The 14,774-nt window shown below is 61.2% G+C and overlaps 1 protein-coding gene across 2 annotated transcripts; it reads left to right on the top strand.

The window, feature by feature from the left end:
- Positions 1-1,024: 1,024 nt before the first annotated feature.
- On the top strand, positions 1,025-13,689 carry CLPTM1L (CLPTM1 like; the record flags this gene model as incomplete). Of its 2 annotated transcripts, none has more annotated exons than XM_082651879.1 (17): positions 1,025-1,186; positions 1,574-1,674; positions 2,651-2,840; positions 4,328-4,473; positions 5,556-5,634; positions 5,921-6,038; positions 6,248-6,342; positions 6,813-6,897; positions 7,799-7,902; positions 8,808-8,873; positions 9,824-9,874; positions 10,614-10,696; positions 11,156-11,190; positions 11,674-11,729; positions 11,810-11,854; positions 12,573-12,688; positions 13,197-13,689. In XM_082651879.1, 17 exons carry the CDS (start codon positions 1,025-1,027, stop codon positions 13,279-13,281), a joined length of 1,617 nt encoding a protein of 538 aa, XP_082508005.1. In that variant the 3' UTR covers positions 13,282-13,689. The 2 variants fall into 2 exon arrangements, with proteins under 2 accessions (XP_082508005.1, XP_082508004.1); XM_082651878.1 differs by having other exon boundaries at positions 4,325-4,473.
- Positions 13,690-14,774: the final 1,085 nt, after the last annotated feature.

The following is a 14,774-nucleotide window of genomic DNA, read 5'->3' as shown; positions in this document are numbered from 1 at the left end:
AGGCGCCAAGGCCATACTGATTCGCTGTTTACGTGCTGATCTGTTCTCTTTATCAAAACCTTGAAGAAATGTTATCTGACTTGTTTAATGTTCTTTGTTCTGACGAAATATGAAACTGTGCCGAAAATCATGCTTATCCGGAGCAGTTTCTCGGGGAAACCTGGTAAGCGGGCTTCTGGGCTAGTCCTCAGCTTGGCTCAAATAAAACTCTTTTCTATTGTTATAGATTGTTTATCGATTACTTTCGTTGACAAGGGCCTCGGCCCTTCATTTAGAAATGCTGTGTTTTTCTTCAAAGGCGCCCCTCTGGGGGTTCATATTTAAAGACGACGGAAATCAACACGAAAGGGTCGCTGACTTTAGTGAGTCTATTTCTTTTCTCTTCCATTTTTCACGTTGACATAACGCCAGACTCAGAAAGGCTGAGAACAGCGCACACCCCCGCCGCGTCTCAGGCCCGGCTCCTCCACGTTCACACGCCGCCCCGCCGTTTGGCCCGGGTGCGAGGGTCCCTCCCGCTTCTCCGGTGGTGGCGGCGTTGGAGAGCCCTGCGCCCCGGCCCTCCCGACGCCCCCGCCCCATAGGTGCCCTGGGACCCGCCGAATTGCCAGCGCCCGGACCCCGCGGGGTACGCCGGGAGGACGGCGCAGGCGGGTGACGATAGCGTCGCGCCAGTCACGCAGGCGTGCGCGCGTGCGCGGCGGCGGCAGGACTACGCTTCCCAGGGGGCCGCGCGGCGCGCCCACTTCCGGCGGGCGGCGCGGGCCCGGAAGCGGCGCACCGGCGAATCCCGCAGCGACAGGTCGGCGGCGGCGGCGGCGGCGGCGGCGGGAGCATGCGGGGCGGCTGGCGGCCCGCGGCGCGCAGCGCGTTCTTTCCCCGGCGGTGGCGGCGGCGCGCAGCGGCTCTCGCGTGAGCGGCGGCGGCCGGAGCGGCCGGCAGGGCGCCGGAAGGGCGGGCGGCGGGGCCCGCGGCTGCGAGGCGGGCCGGGCCGGGCGGCGGCGGCGGCGGCGGCGCCGGCGCCATGTGGAGCGGCCGCAGCTCCTTCACCAGCCTGGTCGTGGGCGTGTTCGTGGTGTACGTGGTGCACACCTGCTGGGTCATGTATGGCATCGTCTACACCCGCCCGTGCGCCGGCGACGGCAACTGCATCCAGCCCTACCTGGCGCGGAGGCCCAAGCTGCAGGTGAGCGCCGGCCTTCGCACCTGACCTCTGATCTCGGGCTGGGCGGGGCCGGGCCCTTCGCACCTGAACCTGACCGGGTCTGGGCAGAGTCCTCTCCTCCCCGCCCCCGAATCCTAAAGCTCCTGACCCCGCACGCTGGCCCCCGTGCCCCTCTTCACCCCATCACATGGCGTCCAGAGTCCCTGTACCCCTGCCCCGTTCATCAGGCAGCCACACACTTTAGCAGGTTGTTCCTTTGCAGCAGGCACGTCCCGGAACGTCCTGTCACCGGGCGGAGTTGTGTCCCTTGCGGAGTTAAGATGCACCTTTCCCTGTGTGGCTGGTCAGGTCTCTGTGTGCTTTCTGCCAGGGGCCTTGCCCAGCTGACTTTCTTGACGTCCTTTCCAGCTCAGCGTGTACACCGCCACACGGTCCAACCTGGGTGCCGAGAACAACGTGGACCTGGTCTTGAACGTGGAGGACTTTGACGTGGAGTCCAAATTTGAAAGGTATGGTTGTGGACAGGGTGACAGGCAGGCATCATTGACGTTGAGATTGTTGACAGGTCAGCGTTCTGCACGTGAGGAGGGTACCACGGAGAAGCAGCGTCACCAGCCATCTCGTGCACGGTAGAACGTTTTCATTGCAGGTGTGTGTGATACGCACACAAGCAAACTTTTTTACTTGAAAGTAGCAGACGCCGAGTTTGTCCTTTAGGAAGTAGCTTACCCAGCGTCTGACAGCTGTGGGATACGGTGCGGCCCTGGGGAGCTTCCAGAGGAGTGGGGATTATGGTGGGGACTACGTGGGGAACAGAGCTTACACACGCAGTTTCCCACAGAAAACAACTTGTGTTTTCCTGGCAGAAGTGGTTCAGTTATGTCGTCTAGAAGGGAAAAGGGAAGGGGACGGAGGAAAGAATTTAGCAGAAAATCGTAATTAAGTGAAATGTAACTTTGCAACAGAGCAAGCAATATAAACGTTGACGTCTGTAGAGTGGCTTTTTGAAGCTGTATTTAAGCTATGGTTTTAGTTTCTTAAATTCTAGCAAGTTTAATTTTAAAGATCATGTGTTTGTCACAAGTTCTCCTCTTCCCTCTTGGCTGTCTGGGAGGCGTCAGAGTGAGCACCGGGGTGCGTGGTGTCTTGCGGGATACACATCCTCTTGCCGCTGCGGGGGCGGGGCAGGGGGCGGGGCCCACACGTTTGGTGTTGGCCCCCTTAGCCTGTGACCTCAGCGCCCGGAATGCAGGCCTTTCAGCTTTGGGGCAGCTGCCGTGCTTGCAGGGCGTGGTCCATAAATGTGCGCACGCAGGACTTCAGGAACGTCCAGGTCGCTGGGTCTCGTTTTTAGTATTTCTCAGCTAAAATCAGTCGGTCTGGGTTTGAAACAACATTTTTCATGGAAATATTTGCATAGTCTCCACTCTGTGCACACACAACGTAATGTGTACGTGATTGAAATCATCATTTGTTTTGTTGCAGGACAGTCAATGTTTCTGTTCCAAAGAAAACCAGGAACAACGGGACGCTGTATGCCTACATCTTTGTCCATCACGCCGGCGTCCTGCCCTGGCACGACGGGAAGCAGGTGCACCTGGTGAGCCCGCTGACCACCTACATGGTCCCCAAACCGGAAGAGGTGAACCTGCTCACTGGGGAATCTGCCACGCAGGTGAGCGGTGCCGGCTGAAGGAAACCTGCTGACCCCCTTGTAGTTCACACACACGTGTCTGCACGTACGGTTTGCATCTGGCGCTGGACTGACTGCTGGGAAGTGAAGCGATCAGATGTTACTGGCACATACATTTTCAGCTCAGTAACTTCTCATGGGTTTGCAGATAAGTTTATGTCGAATTAGTGACGTGCAGTTTAAGTAGTTCAGTGATTTTTGTTTTTTATTTTTTCTGGCTGTGCCGTGTGGCATGCGGGATCTTAGTTCCCCAACCAGGGGTCGAACCCGTGCCCCTTGTAGTGGAAGCGTGGAGTCTTAACCACTGGATCGCCAGGGAAGCCTGTTCAGTGACTTTCTTTACCCAGATGCCTTCTCAGGCCACAGGACCTCTCAGCCCCCAGAGAGCGTGTGTGCACCCCAATGGGTCCAGGGCAGCCCCTTCTGCAGAGCTCAGCTGCAGTCAGAACTTAGAGTTGGGAGACACTGCACTGTGTGTAGGACAGGACAACGCTTGAATATTTATTCTAAGGATATAACTCAAAATTATGAAAAAGGTGTGTGTGCAAATTGTATCTTGTACACCCATAGAAAGCTGTACGTACAGGGAAAGGCTGGAGATCACATACGCGGTCATTACCGCAGTGGAGGGTGGGACGGAGCGATCCTGGTATTCGGGTCCACGTTGAATGCAAGGGAAGTCATCCACGCCAGGGGCGGCAGCTTTCCAGGATGTGTCTGCAGCTGTCTCGTGTGTGTCCTTGGAGAGACCCCTCAGTTCTGTTTCCCTGGGGGCCGCACGACACTGCCTCGTGGGCCTTTCTGGGGTGCCAGGCGGTGGTGTGAAGGGTGGAAGGAGTCTCTGGAACTTACAGGTGCTGAATAAACGTTAGCTGTCGCTAACGTTTTTAGTGTAACTGTTAGTGCTAAATTGTAGCTTTAGGGAGGAGATAAATGTTAATAGAACGACACGGTTCACAGAGCTTCTCAGTTAGATCTGAAATCAAGATTTCCTTGGCGGGCAGAGTTTGTTTCTGAGTTCAGTAGCTTTAGGCTTGTTCCCTAGACATGGACATGCCCCTTTCCAGACAGCGGGGTGGAGCTGGTTTAGAGGCGGCTCCCTTCAGCCTCCTTGCAGAGGGCGGGGCTCTCAGCTCCAGCACCTCCTGCAAATGTGCCGGAGCCTCGTCCTTCTCGGAATCCCTGCTCCGGACAAGGGCCCGAAACAGGAGGCAGTGCGATCCAGGACCCCGTGGTGCGAAACAGCACACCCTTGTCTTCTGTTGCGAGAAGGAAGCGCGGGAATGAGAGTCGGGGAGCTGGCAGCCATGGGTCCTCCCATATGCTCCGCTGGCCCTTCTTACGGTTGTGCTCTCGGCTCGTGGGCTGTTCCCAGGTGACAGTGCCAGCACCCTGCTGCCTCAGCCCCCCCGGGCCCCTCCCGCTCCAGCCTTGGTCTTTTCCTCTAAGTCAGTCCTTACGTGTAGCAGCAGATCGAGGCTGAGAAGAGGCCAGCGAGTGCCCTGGACGAACCCGTGTCTCACTGGAGACCAAGGCTGACCCTGAACGTGATGGTGGATGACTTTGTCTTTGACGGGGCCTCCCTGCCCGCCGATGTGCATCGGTACATGAAGATGTAAGTGCTGCTGGTCTGGCCGCTGAGCTGAGGCCCGGACGGTGGGAAGACCACCGTAGTTCACATTCACCTGCCCAGCTTTGCGCATCGCTCGTTCACTCCCTGAGCGGACAGCAAAGGGGTGACCTGGTGGGTGGCGGGTGGAGGGATCGAGGCCGGCCAGAATCCTAAAGCAGATGGGCCGTGCCCACATTCCTGAGCCCTCTCTGTGACGAGGGGCCTGGGGTGCTTCCTGGAGCGCCCCAGCCTGTCCCTGCTCCCCGGGTGTCTTGCTGATCACGGCTGCCGCCAGGATATGGAGGGGAAACGATGACACGGCAGGCAGTCATCTTGCCCTTTGCTCTTGGCAGAAGCTGGAAGGGAAAGTGGAGAGCCTTGATGAGACCCTATTCCTCTGCACCGTGCACGGGAGGTTTTGTCGTGTCTGCGTCCTGTTAGCTCTGACTCGATTACCTTTGCTTAAAATTGATTATTAGGTTGTTCTGTTCCCATCACTTGCTATCGTAAGCAAGACTGTTAGAGTGACTGACTTAGATTATCCTGTGTCTCTACACTTCAGGGAGCCCCCCTGTGAGATCACAGCCTGTCACTGGGTCGTCACATAGCACCTAGAAATGGCTCTGCTCAGAATTGTTTTCTTCTTCAGTTTCCAGTGGGTCCTGTGGTGGTGTCATGAGGTTTTCCCTTTTGTAAAACTAAAATCTAATTTCTGAACACATGATCCATTCACACGGTTGAGTGTGAAAGGCACAGAAGGATCATGGGGTGAAAGCCAGGCGTGGAGGGTCGATGGGTATTGGCTTCTCACCACGTCGCGGGCTGCCCCCTGTCAACGCACACGCGGCCCCTTGCTTCCCCTCGCGTCCTGAGTGGTGTCCCACTGTGCGCATGTTCCCCACCTCCTCCTGGTGGCAGCTCTGCAGGGGAAGAACGTAGTTCGTGGCGCCCCTGCTGCCCTGGGGAGGCGTGTCCTGGGACTCTTGTGACCAGAAGCCACTGAAGATGCGGGGGAGTGAGCTCTGTGAGGTCACCCTGGGGGCCCGGGAGCTCGCTGCGGCCTTGAAACGGCTCCAATCCCCCAGGATCCGGCTGGGGAAGACGGTGCACTACCTGCCCATCCTGTTCATCGATCAGCTCAGCAGCCGGGTCAAGGACCTCACGGTGAGTAGCCAGGGCTCCCTCGGGCCTGTGCGTGGCTCGGCCGCTCGGGCGGGCCCCCAGCTCCTGCCCAGGAGGCGCCAGCGCCCGGGGCTGTGGTCACGAGAGATGCGCAGGGCCCGGGTGGTGGGCGGGGGGTCAGGGTGCCAGGGCTTCCTGGGGGAGGCGCCCTGCCGGGGCCGCGAAGACAGCTGGGGCCCCACAGGAGGAGAGGGCAGGGGAGACGCGGCCTTGGGTCCGGGCGGAGCGGCATGCGTGGGACTGGGCTCTGACAGCGCGCTCCCCGCAGGTCATCAACCGCTCCACCACCGAGCTGCCCCTCACCGTGTCCTACGACAAGATCTCGCTGGGGCGGCTGCGCTTCTGGATCCACATGCAGGACGCTGTGTTCTCACTGCAGCAGTTCGGTGAGGCTGCTGGGCGGGTGCCCCGGGTTCAGGGCTCAGTCCAGCCCGGGAGCCCCGGAGCCCGGCTTCCATTCCGCCTGTGCGATCGTCCCCCTTGAAAGGGCACGTGTGGCCCGCGGAGCTCTTCCTGCTGATGAGGGGTAGCCCGGCCAGGGCTCTGGTGTGGGGTTGGCGTCGTCCGTCTCACGCAGGGTCTCGGTCCTTTGCAGGGTTTTCAGAGAAGGACGCTGACGAACTGAAAGGGATTTTCGTCGACACCAACTTGTATTTCTTAGCGCTGACCTTCTTCGTGGCCGCGTTCCACGTGAGTGGTCCCGGGCCCTCAGCGGGGCCTGCCCCCCACCCCGCTCGGGAGAGGGTCTGCACCTCGGGCGCTGACCAGCTGAAGGACCTGGGGCTTCATCTGCTGCTTTTGGAAGCTGTTTTGAAAACAAATCCAAAACCAGTGAGATCAACGACTGACTTTGTAAAACAAGCGTTTGCTCGTGGGAGGTATGGCGTGGCAGTTCAGAGAGTGACGGATCAGCCCTGCCGGCAGAATCCCCGTTACACACCGCGGCTGGGGGCTCGGGGGCAGGGGCAGGGCTGAGGCCGCGAGGCACCAGCGCCAAGCTGCAGCCGGTCCCCAGGGCCTGGGAACTGGCGCCAGTGAAGCCGAATCTTCCAGAGCTGTGCTGGGAGACACGGGTGTTACTGAACGGCCAGCATCTCAGGTCGGGCCTGGGCTTGTCTACACAGCTTGAGGGGCTCATCGCTGTCCCGTTTTCTTTCCAGCTGCTTTTTGATTTCCTAGCGTTTAAAAATGATATCAGTTTCTGGAAGAAAAAGAAGAGCATGACCGGAATGTCCACCAAAGCAGGTAGGTGCTCTGAGAACTGCCCCCGCCCTCGGGGCCTGTCCCGCCGCCGCTGATGCAGGCAGGGGATAAAGCTCGTCTGGAAACCTACAGTTTGCGATCGCCCGTGGCTCTCGTTCGGGAGGGGCTTTTAGATGCCCTGTGGCAGCAGCCCGGGAGGGTGCTATGTCCGCTGTCGTGGTGAGCGCCACGGAAGCCTGGGAGCACGGAGGGCAGGCGACACGGGTGCCGGTGCTCAGCGCCCGTCTTTGTCGGTTCACAGTCTTGCTTGTCTCCCGAGCTGGGTCTCCAGCAAGAGACGGTTCTTTTCCTCCTGCGGAAGTGACACCCGAGTGGGTGCTCTGGGATGCTGGGTGGCCCCCAAGTCCAGAGTCCGTGTCTCGGGGTCTTCTGTCATGACCTCTGGCTTCCTTGGGGGGAGGGTCCCCCGCTGAGCCCTCCTGCGCCCTCCCCTGGCCTTTTCAGCCTGTGGCACGAGCGGGGCTTGTGGGTCCCGGGGCCTGAGCTCCCGGTAGGGAGCTCCCTACTGGGAGTGTCTCCACGGCTGCGGCATCTCCTAAAGCACAACCTGAAAGGACAAAGTGCAGCTTTTAAAGGACAGACGCAGGCTCCGCAGGGCCCGTGTGAAAGCAGGAGAGCCTGGGATTAGAGTGCGGGATCCCGTCAGGAACCAGTGTTCTTAGCACGCCTCCTGTGCCTTTTGTGTCTGTAAGTGTAACTTACACACGTTCACCTGCTGAGGTTGCCTTCTGCTGGGGCCGTAGCCTTTTGTAATCGTTTTGCATTTCCCGTCGCCGCCTGTGGTCCACGGTTCCTTCGTAGTGGACAAAGGGGCAGAAGCGGTCAGGGTGCTGGTGCGTGGGGGGCCGCTCCCCGGGCCTCAGCACAGCCCGTTTCTCCCCAGTGCTCTGGCGCTGCTTCAGCACCGTGGTCATCTTCCTGTTCCTGCTGGACGAGCGGACGAGCCTGCTGGTGCTGGTTCCTGCAGGCATCGGGGCTGCCATCGAGGTGAGCTGCCCTCCGGGCCGCCGGGCTGAGCGCCGTGTCTGTGGTTCCGGTGCCCAAGCGCTCGGCGCAGTCGGGACCCGCGTCACTGCCGAAGAAGTGGCTGCCGGCGCGGCAGCAGGGCGAGGGCGTGGCTGCCGCGGCTCCCCGGGCAGAGCTGCCGATGCCTCCACGTTCCTCGTGGCCCGGAAGCTTCAGCTTGGCCCGTCTGTCCACGGGACTTGCTAACACGGTGGCTGAAGCCCATGCAGCTCTCGCTGCGCTGGACGCCGTGCGGAGCAGAACGTGTGATGCAGGGGCGGTGGCGGGGGCGGCAGGCCCCTGGCGCCACCCTGACCGGGACCCTCAGCTGTGGTCGTATTCCAGCGCCCCTGCCAGTGGGCACTGGCTCACACGGCTGTCGGGTTGGGGACGGCGCTGGCACCGCCCATCAAGGAAGTGCTGGCAGGACCCCCTGTGGGCACTAGTCACTGTGCGGAACCGACCCCACAGCCGTGGTGCCGGTCCCACTTTAGGGAGGGTCCTGGAGAGACCCAGCCACAGCAGGGCGTGGGGCTTGGGGTGCCCCGGGGAGCAGAAAGAAGGTGCCAGGGCGAGTCTGGGGACAGGCGGAGTGGGGCGCCAGTGCAGATGGGCTGGGCGGGGGGACGGCCCGACCAGCGCCACCTCAGTGGCCCCGGGGAGGGGGCCAGGTCCATGTGGGCACACTGGGTGTGGGCTGGAGACCGGGGGCCGTCCCGGGGCGTCCCCGCCGGCAAGGTGAGGAACAGCGCGTAGCTGAAGGGTCGGGCTGGGCTGGGGCGCGAGGGGCCCGAGCAGCCGGTGCCCTGGTCAGTCACCGTCCGAGGAGTGGGTCCTGGCTTCTCCCCGGTCCTGGAGCCTGAAGTGTGGACTTTTCAACTTCTCAGCTGTGGAAAGTGAAAAAGGCCTTGAAGGTGACCGTCATCTGGAGAGGCCTGAGGCCCGCATTTCAGGTAGGGACCCAGCCGCACCCTCTCGGGGATGTGTCACCTCCTGCGGCTTCTCCCAGCCCACCTTCTTCGGGTTTCGGCCGGTCTGCTCGTGCAGGCTGACTGCTGATGCACTTCCTAGCTGCGTCCTGGTGAGATGCAGGTCACCGTGAGGGCCGGTGATCGTCACGTGCTTATGTTGCTGACCTTCCGACCCCAGGGGCAGCTTGTCACCTGCAGACTGGCAGGGAGGTGCAGGGGCGTCTCGGGGCGAGTGGGTGGGTCACCGCACCTCTCCGGGGCTCTCTGATGTGCCTGGGGTCCCCAGGCGTAGGCCCAGCACCAGCATGCTGAGCATCACGTCCACCTCCGTGACCGGACAGGACGTGGTCGGCCAGGCTCAGGGGTGGCCCTCCCCACTCCTGCGGGGGGCGATGCCTCCACATGACAGCACAGTTCCTAGCCTCCCTGACAGCTGCCCTCTGCTGTGCACTTCCCTGGGCAGATTCGGGCGGGGGCTCGGGCGTCACTGAGGTTTACGGGCGGGCAGCTCACTCTGCTTTCTGTGACAGGCCTTGGGGTTTACGGCACTCCAGGTTTCCAGGTCAAGGGCAGGGCACTCGGAGACGAGATGCGGCTTCTCTTGATCTGAGTCAGCCCAGGGAACCCGCTTTGCTTTAAGAGCAGTGTCTTCACTGCAAAACTCAATGGAACTGGGAACAGGAAGCAGCGCGAGGAGCGCCGCACAGGCTCACGGGCCTGCTTCCGCCTCGCGTCCCACACGGTGTGGCTCGCGGGTTGGGGCCATCGGGTCCTCTGCACCCCCGGCTCTGAAGCGGGGGCACTGCCACGCCTGGGCCGAGGGTTCGTGCCTCTCAGCCTGCCGCCCTGTCCCTCCTTGCGTGGCGGCCCAGCTGAGCGCAGACGCCTGCCTGGGCCGCGGTTTAACGCGGCTGCACTGAATTTCCTTGCAGTTCGGCACTTACAGTGAATCTGAAAGGCAGACGGAGGAGTATGACACTCAGGTGAGCGGCGACCTGGGGCATGCATGCCTGCCTGGAGCCAAGACCCCCAGGGAGCCTGCCTGCCTGCGGTTCCTGACCCGGGAGGGAGGCCGGGGGCTCCTCTCTTTCCCAGCCCCTGCGGGCGCCCGTGCTCAGTCCTGTACCACCGGGAGATATCTTATTTCCGGTGGTCAGCTGTGGGGCTGCGAGCTGAGCCTCTGTCCCTGAGACGTGGTGACCCCACAGGCTCTGCGTCCTAGGCCATCGAACTCCCCCTGCCGAGGGGAACTGTGGTTTTCAGTTTGATGTGATACACGTTTCCCGAGCAGGGATGATTTTATTTTCTGGCTTAATGGGCATCAGCTGCATCCCAGTTTTTATTAGGTTTTTGATAAAGTTCAAATCAGAATTAAGGGTGACACACCGCGTTAGTTGGAAGGCAGCCCTAACTCGGAGTTCTGGGAGCATCTCCTCAGAGTTCTTTCCAGGATGTGGCGTCATTTCTCTGCCCTGGGTCGGTCTGTCAGCTTGGCTGTGTTTCACGGGCCAGTATTGTTACTGTTACCTGTGCTGTGCGGTCTTCGTGGTGGACGTTCTGTGGGGTTTGCACAAATGCTCACTGACACACATCCTCCACACAGACTAGCTTCGCTGCCCTAAACGTTCTGGGTGTTTGCCCCGTTCTGTCTGTGAGTTCCGTCCAGAAAGTTTCCGCAGGTTTGATGGTGGACTCCCACTGGACGTTTTCTGTTCCCCGTAGGCCATGAAGTACTTGTCGTACCTCCTTTACCCTCTCTGCATCGGGGGCGCCGTCTATTCTCTGCTGAATGTCAGATATAAGAGGTAGGACGTCACCTTTGCTACTCTTCAGCTGGGGCTCAGGGTCACTGACTGGGCCAGCAGTGGGGCCGGCACTGGGACGCCCCTCGGCCGCAGGCCTGGGCCTGCCCGCCGCTGCTGGCTCTGCGCGGCCCTCTCTGGTCCTTGCGGGGTCGGGAATGCTCACGGGCGCAGGCCTCGGGCTTGAACACACTGCCCGGGGCCACAGGGGCCGAGGCGCCCACGGGCGTCCGTGGTTTCCCGTCTCACTGAAAGTCGTGAAGGAAAGTCGGTAGGTGCCAAGTCTCTGCCCTCACCTCGGTGAGGGCTCCTGGGAAGCCGCTCCCCGTGCAGGTCGCCCCTGGCCAGCCCGCGGGGTCCCGGGACTGGAGAGCAGAGCGTGAGGGCGTGTGTGGGGCTCGGCGGTTAGCAGACTAGCACCGGGGCCTGCGGCCTCCGCCATCACCCGCTCCTCCCTTCCAGCTGGTACTCCTGGTTGGTCAGCAGCTTCGTCAATGGTGAGTCCTGGGTCTCCCGTCTCAGAGACAGCGTTTACAGCGGTCGCTTTGTCCCGCCGCTGCGTGGCCCGGTGTGCCGAGAGGTCCCCGTCAGGCCCGCCCTGCCCCGTGTTCTCTCTGGGCCCTGCGGGACTGGCCGTGGGCGGTGTGCTCTCCGTGGAATGGTTGGGTGCGGGCAGTGAACCCGCTGTCTTAGGGCACGCTGGAGCCCCAGCCCCCAGCCCTGTGTCCTGGGAGGAGCGCCCGCCCACTAGGCTCGTCCTGACCGCGCGGCCGCCCTGCAGGCGGACAGGGCCGGGCTCGCAGGCTGCCGCGTTCACCGGGTGTGGGCAGGGGCGCTGTCTCACAGCCCCGCGGGCGGGAGGCAGGTGGTCCACCGCAGGACGGTGCTCTCGGGCGTGGGGGGTCAGGTGGTCCTGAAGCCCAGCGGGAGCGGCCGCAGGCCCGAGACGGCACGTCTCCACGCCGCGTCTGCCTCCTCAGGAGTCTATGCCTTTGGCTTCCTCTTCATGTTGCCCCAGCTCTTCGTGAACTACAAGGTAAGACGCGTCCCCGCGTCCCTGTGCCGCCCCCCGCGTCCCTGTGCCGCCGCTGACGTGCTCCGTCTCCCTGTCCCCAGATGAAGTCGGTGGCTCACCTGCCCTGGAAGGCCTTCACCTACAAGGTCAGTGCCTCGCCTGCACAGGGCCCTCGGGGACTTGCTGTCAGGCTGGGCCATGCATCAGGAGGCCCCTCTGTGGAAGAGCGTCGGGGGCTCCTTTAAGACATAGGGTGCCCTGCGGCGACTCTGAAAGGCCAGGCTTCTCTGTCACAGCAGCACAAGGGGTTCTCCGAGTTAGAGCCGTGCTGCTGCTCGCCAACACGAATCAGAGAGCAGGCAGACGCCCTTGACCCGGTGGCCAGTGTCTGGGGTGCTGGGTCCGTGTCCACCCAGACGGCGCGTCCAGTTTCCCGGGGCCGGGCTGGCCGAGGGCTGTCTTAGTGCATCATGGCCTGTCCCACACACACAGGTGGGGACCACACGGCCCTCCGTGCTGTTGGCTGTGAACTAGAGCGAGCGGCTTTGGGGTGGGGCAATGGTTAGAACATGCTTCTGCCTTCAGAACCGGTTGGCCGTTCTCGGGCAGGCCGGCACCGTGATAGCCAGGCTCCCAGGTGGTGCTCCTGGGTCCCGCGTGCGGAGAGCAGGTGGGACGCTGGGCCTTGGAGTCTGTGCAAGGGGGTACCCTGGGCGTCAGCCCCTCCCGCCCCCAGCTGGCTCCTGCTTCGTGGGGTGGCTCTGAGGTCACTGGGCGGCGCGAGTGCAGGGACGTGACGGTGTGCCTGGGTGGCCCGGGTGGGTGCTGGGGCCCTGTCCCACGGCCTCGCCCGCCCGCCCGCAGGCCTTCAATACCTTCATTGACGACGTGTTCGCCTTCATCATCACCATGCCCACCTCCCACCGGCTGGCCTGCTTCAGGGACGACGTGGTGTTTCTCGTGTACCTTTACCAGCGATGGTGAGTGCCGGCCTGAGGCGCTGCTGCCCCAGTGGACTCGCTCGGGCCGCAGACCCACGCCTGGTCCTGCGGGGAGAGATTGGTGGGTGGTGGGTGGTGGGTGGCGCCTGGCGCCTGGGTGCCGGAGCGCTGCTGCTGTCTGATTTGATCGCCCCTCGAGCACACGGCTCTCGTGCGGCATGAGGGTCGCTCGCAGCTGCTGTAGCGGAGTCCGGCGGAGGAGCTGCCTCAGCCCCTGTGCTGCGCAGCGGGGGCCCGGGGTCAGGTCCCCTGTGGACGCATCCCAGCCCTGCCTCTCCTTGGGCATCCCTGTCCTCGTCCTCTCATCGGCCTCGAGGGCAGAGCTCTGGCCTGACCGTCACGAGAACACCGGGAGGGCACGGGGCAAACCCACACGCGCCTCTCCCGTGGTGAGCCGACCGTCCGGGTCTTGGCCATCGAGCGCCCAGGACACGCGTACGCGTCTGTCCAAACCAGCTGGCGTGACGCACGCGTGGTCTTGTTGCAGGCTTTATCCCGTGGATAAGAGCAGAGTGAACGAGTTCGGGGAGTCCTACGAGGGGAATCCCCAGCGGAAACCCCACGAAGACTGAGCCCGACCCTGGCTGCTCGCAGCCACGCAGAGGCTTTGGTGGAACTTCCTGACATCACGCCCCCTGCGTTGCCAAAACCCTGAATGTCCCTCACGTCCCCGGGTTCCGTCACGCTGTGTCCGACGGGAGCTGGCAGCACTGCCGCCGCTGCCCGCGTGGACGTCTGTCCGGTCACCATGGCTGCGGGAGCGTCCGGTGCTGGCGGGGGCTGCGCTGTCACTGCCCTGCCCCCACCCGGGGGAGTTCGTCTCAGGGTCTGTAAACAGTCTTTGAGGGGATATCAGACGCCTTTTTGAATCCATTCCGTGCAGACTCTGGGATCAAACGGCTTTTTTCCTTTTTGTTTAAAATTTGACTATTTTAAGGCTTAATGTATGTATGTTTCTATTTTAAAATAAATTTCTCTGGCTGTAACACTTTTTTTGATCTGGTATAACATGTAAGGTTTCAGATGCTGGCATTTACCCCATTCCCAGAAATGAACGTGTGATGTGGTTTTTCTCTATGTTTGTTAAAAGGAGCAAATTTAAAGAACCTCTCAGGCCAGGACTGTTCTTAAAATGCCTGCGTCTGGTATTGAAGCCGATGTCGGCGCACCCTGAGGGGTCAGGTGGATGGGGTTTCGCTAGAGAAACGCCCTGGGTAGCGCAGAGGGAGAAACAGGGCAGGGAGGCGTCTTCACTGACGGAACAGGGAAGGGCGAGATCTGGAGGGTGACGGGGTCGAGTCACGCTCAGTGAGGTTAGCTCCGGAGAGCCAGCCCTCACCGGGTGTGGGCACGTGAGCACACACAGGAGGCCTGTACGTACGTCAGCATCTCAGCCCCTGTGCCTGGCTCTGAATCCAGTCGTTCTCATCGATGGGATCATTCCTCGGCGATGTCTACACTGGCAGCCTGTGGCCTCCGGAAGTTCATCAAAGGGCCCGTCCCTAGGCGGAACATGGAGCCGAGGCGGCTGGGCACTGGCTGGTGTCTGGAGGCGGCTCTCAGGGTCAGGGCTGTGTGTCCTTCCCACGAGTCCTCACAAAGCCAGACCGAGAACTGCATGCAGAGGCCAGCGGGCAGCATGCACCCCCCGTGTTTTAGAAGAGAAGCTGCTGACTTAGAATTCTTTACCCACTGCAGGTATGTCTCAGGATACATTTTAAACGGGAGTTACAGACATCCAAAAGCTGGGAGAATTCATCACAGCAAATCTGCTTGTGAGAAGTTACAGGGAGTCCTTCCATCAGGGATGAGGGCAGCAGGTACAAATCTGATCTGCACAAAGCAGGGGAAACCCTGGAAACAGCAACCACATGGGCAAGTGCAGACTTATTTTCTTATTTAAACGATCTAAAAATAGCAAGCCACTTAAAGCTAAAACATAACAATGTTTTGTGAGGTTCATAACATGGAGCAGTAAAATGTGTGACAGCACAAAGGCCCGCAGGGAGGTTCTCGCACTGCGTGTGAAGATGTGCTACGACTCCAGGTGGATGGAGATGGGTTA

Source organism: Grampus griseus (assembly GCF_964374135.1).
Source record: "Grampus griseus genome assembly, chromosome: 3".
In the NCBI taxonomy this organism is placed as follows: domain Eukaryota; kingdom Metazoa; phylum Chordata; class Mammalia; order Artiodactyla; family Delphinidae; genus Grampus; species Grampus griseus.
The sequence above is the reverse complement of the archived record's forward strand: the minus strand, read 5'-3'. Positions and strand labels throughout refer to the sequence as shown.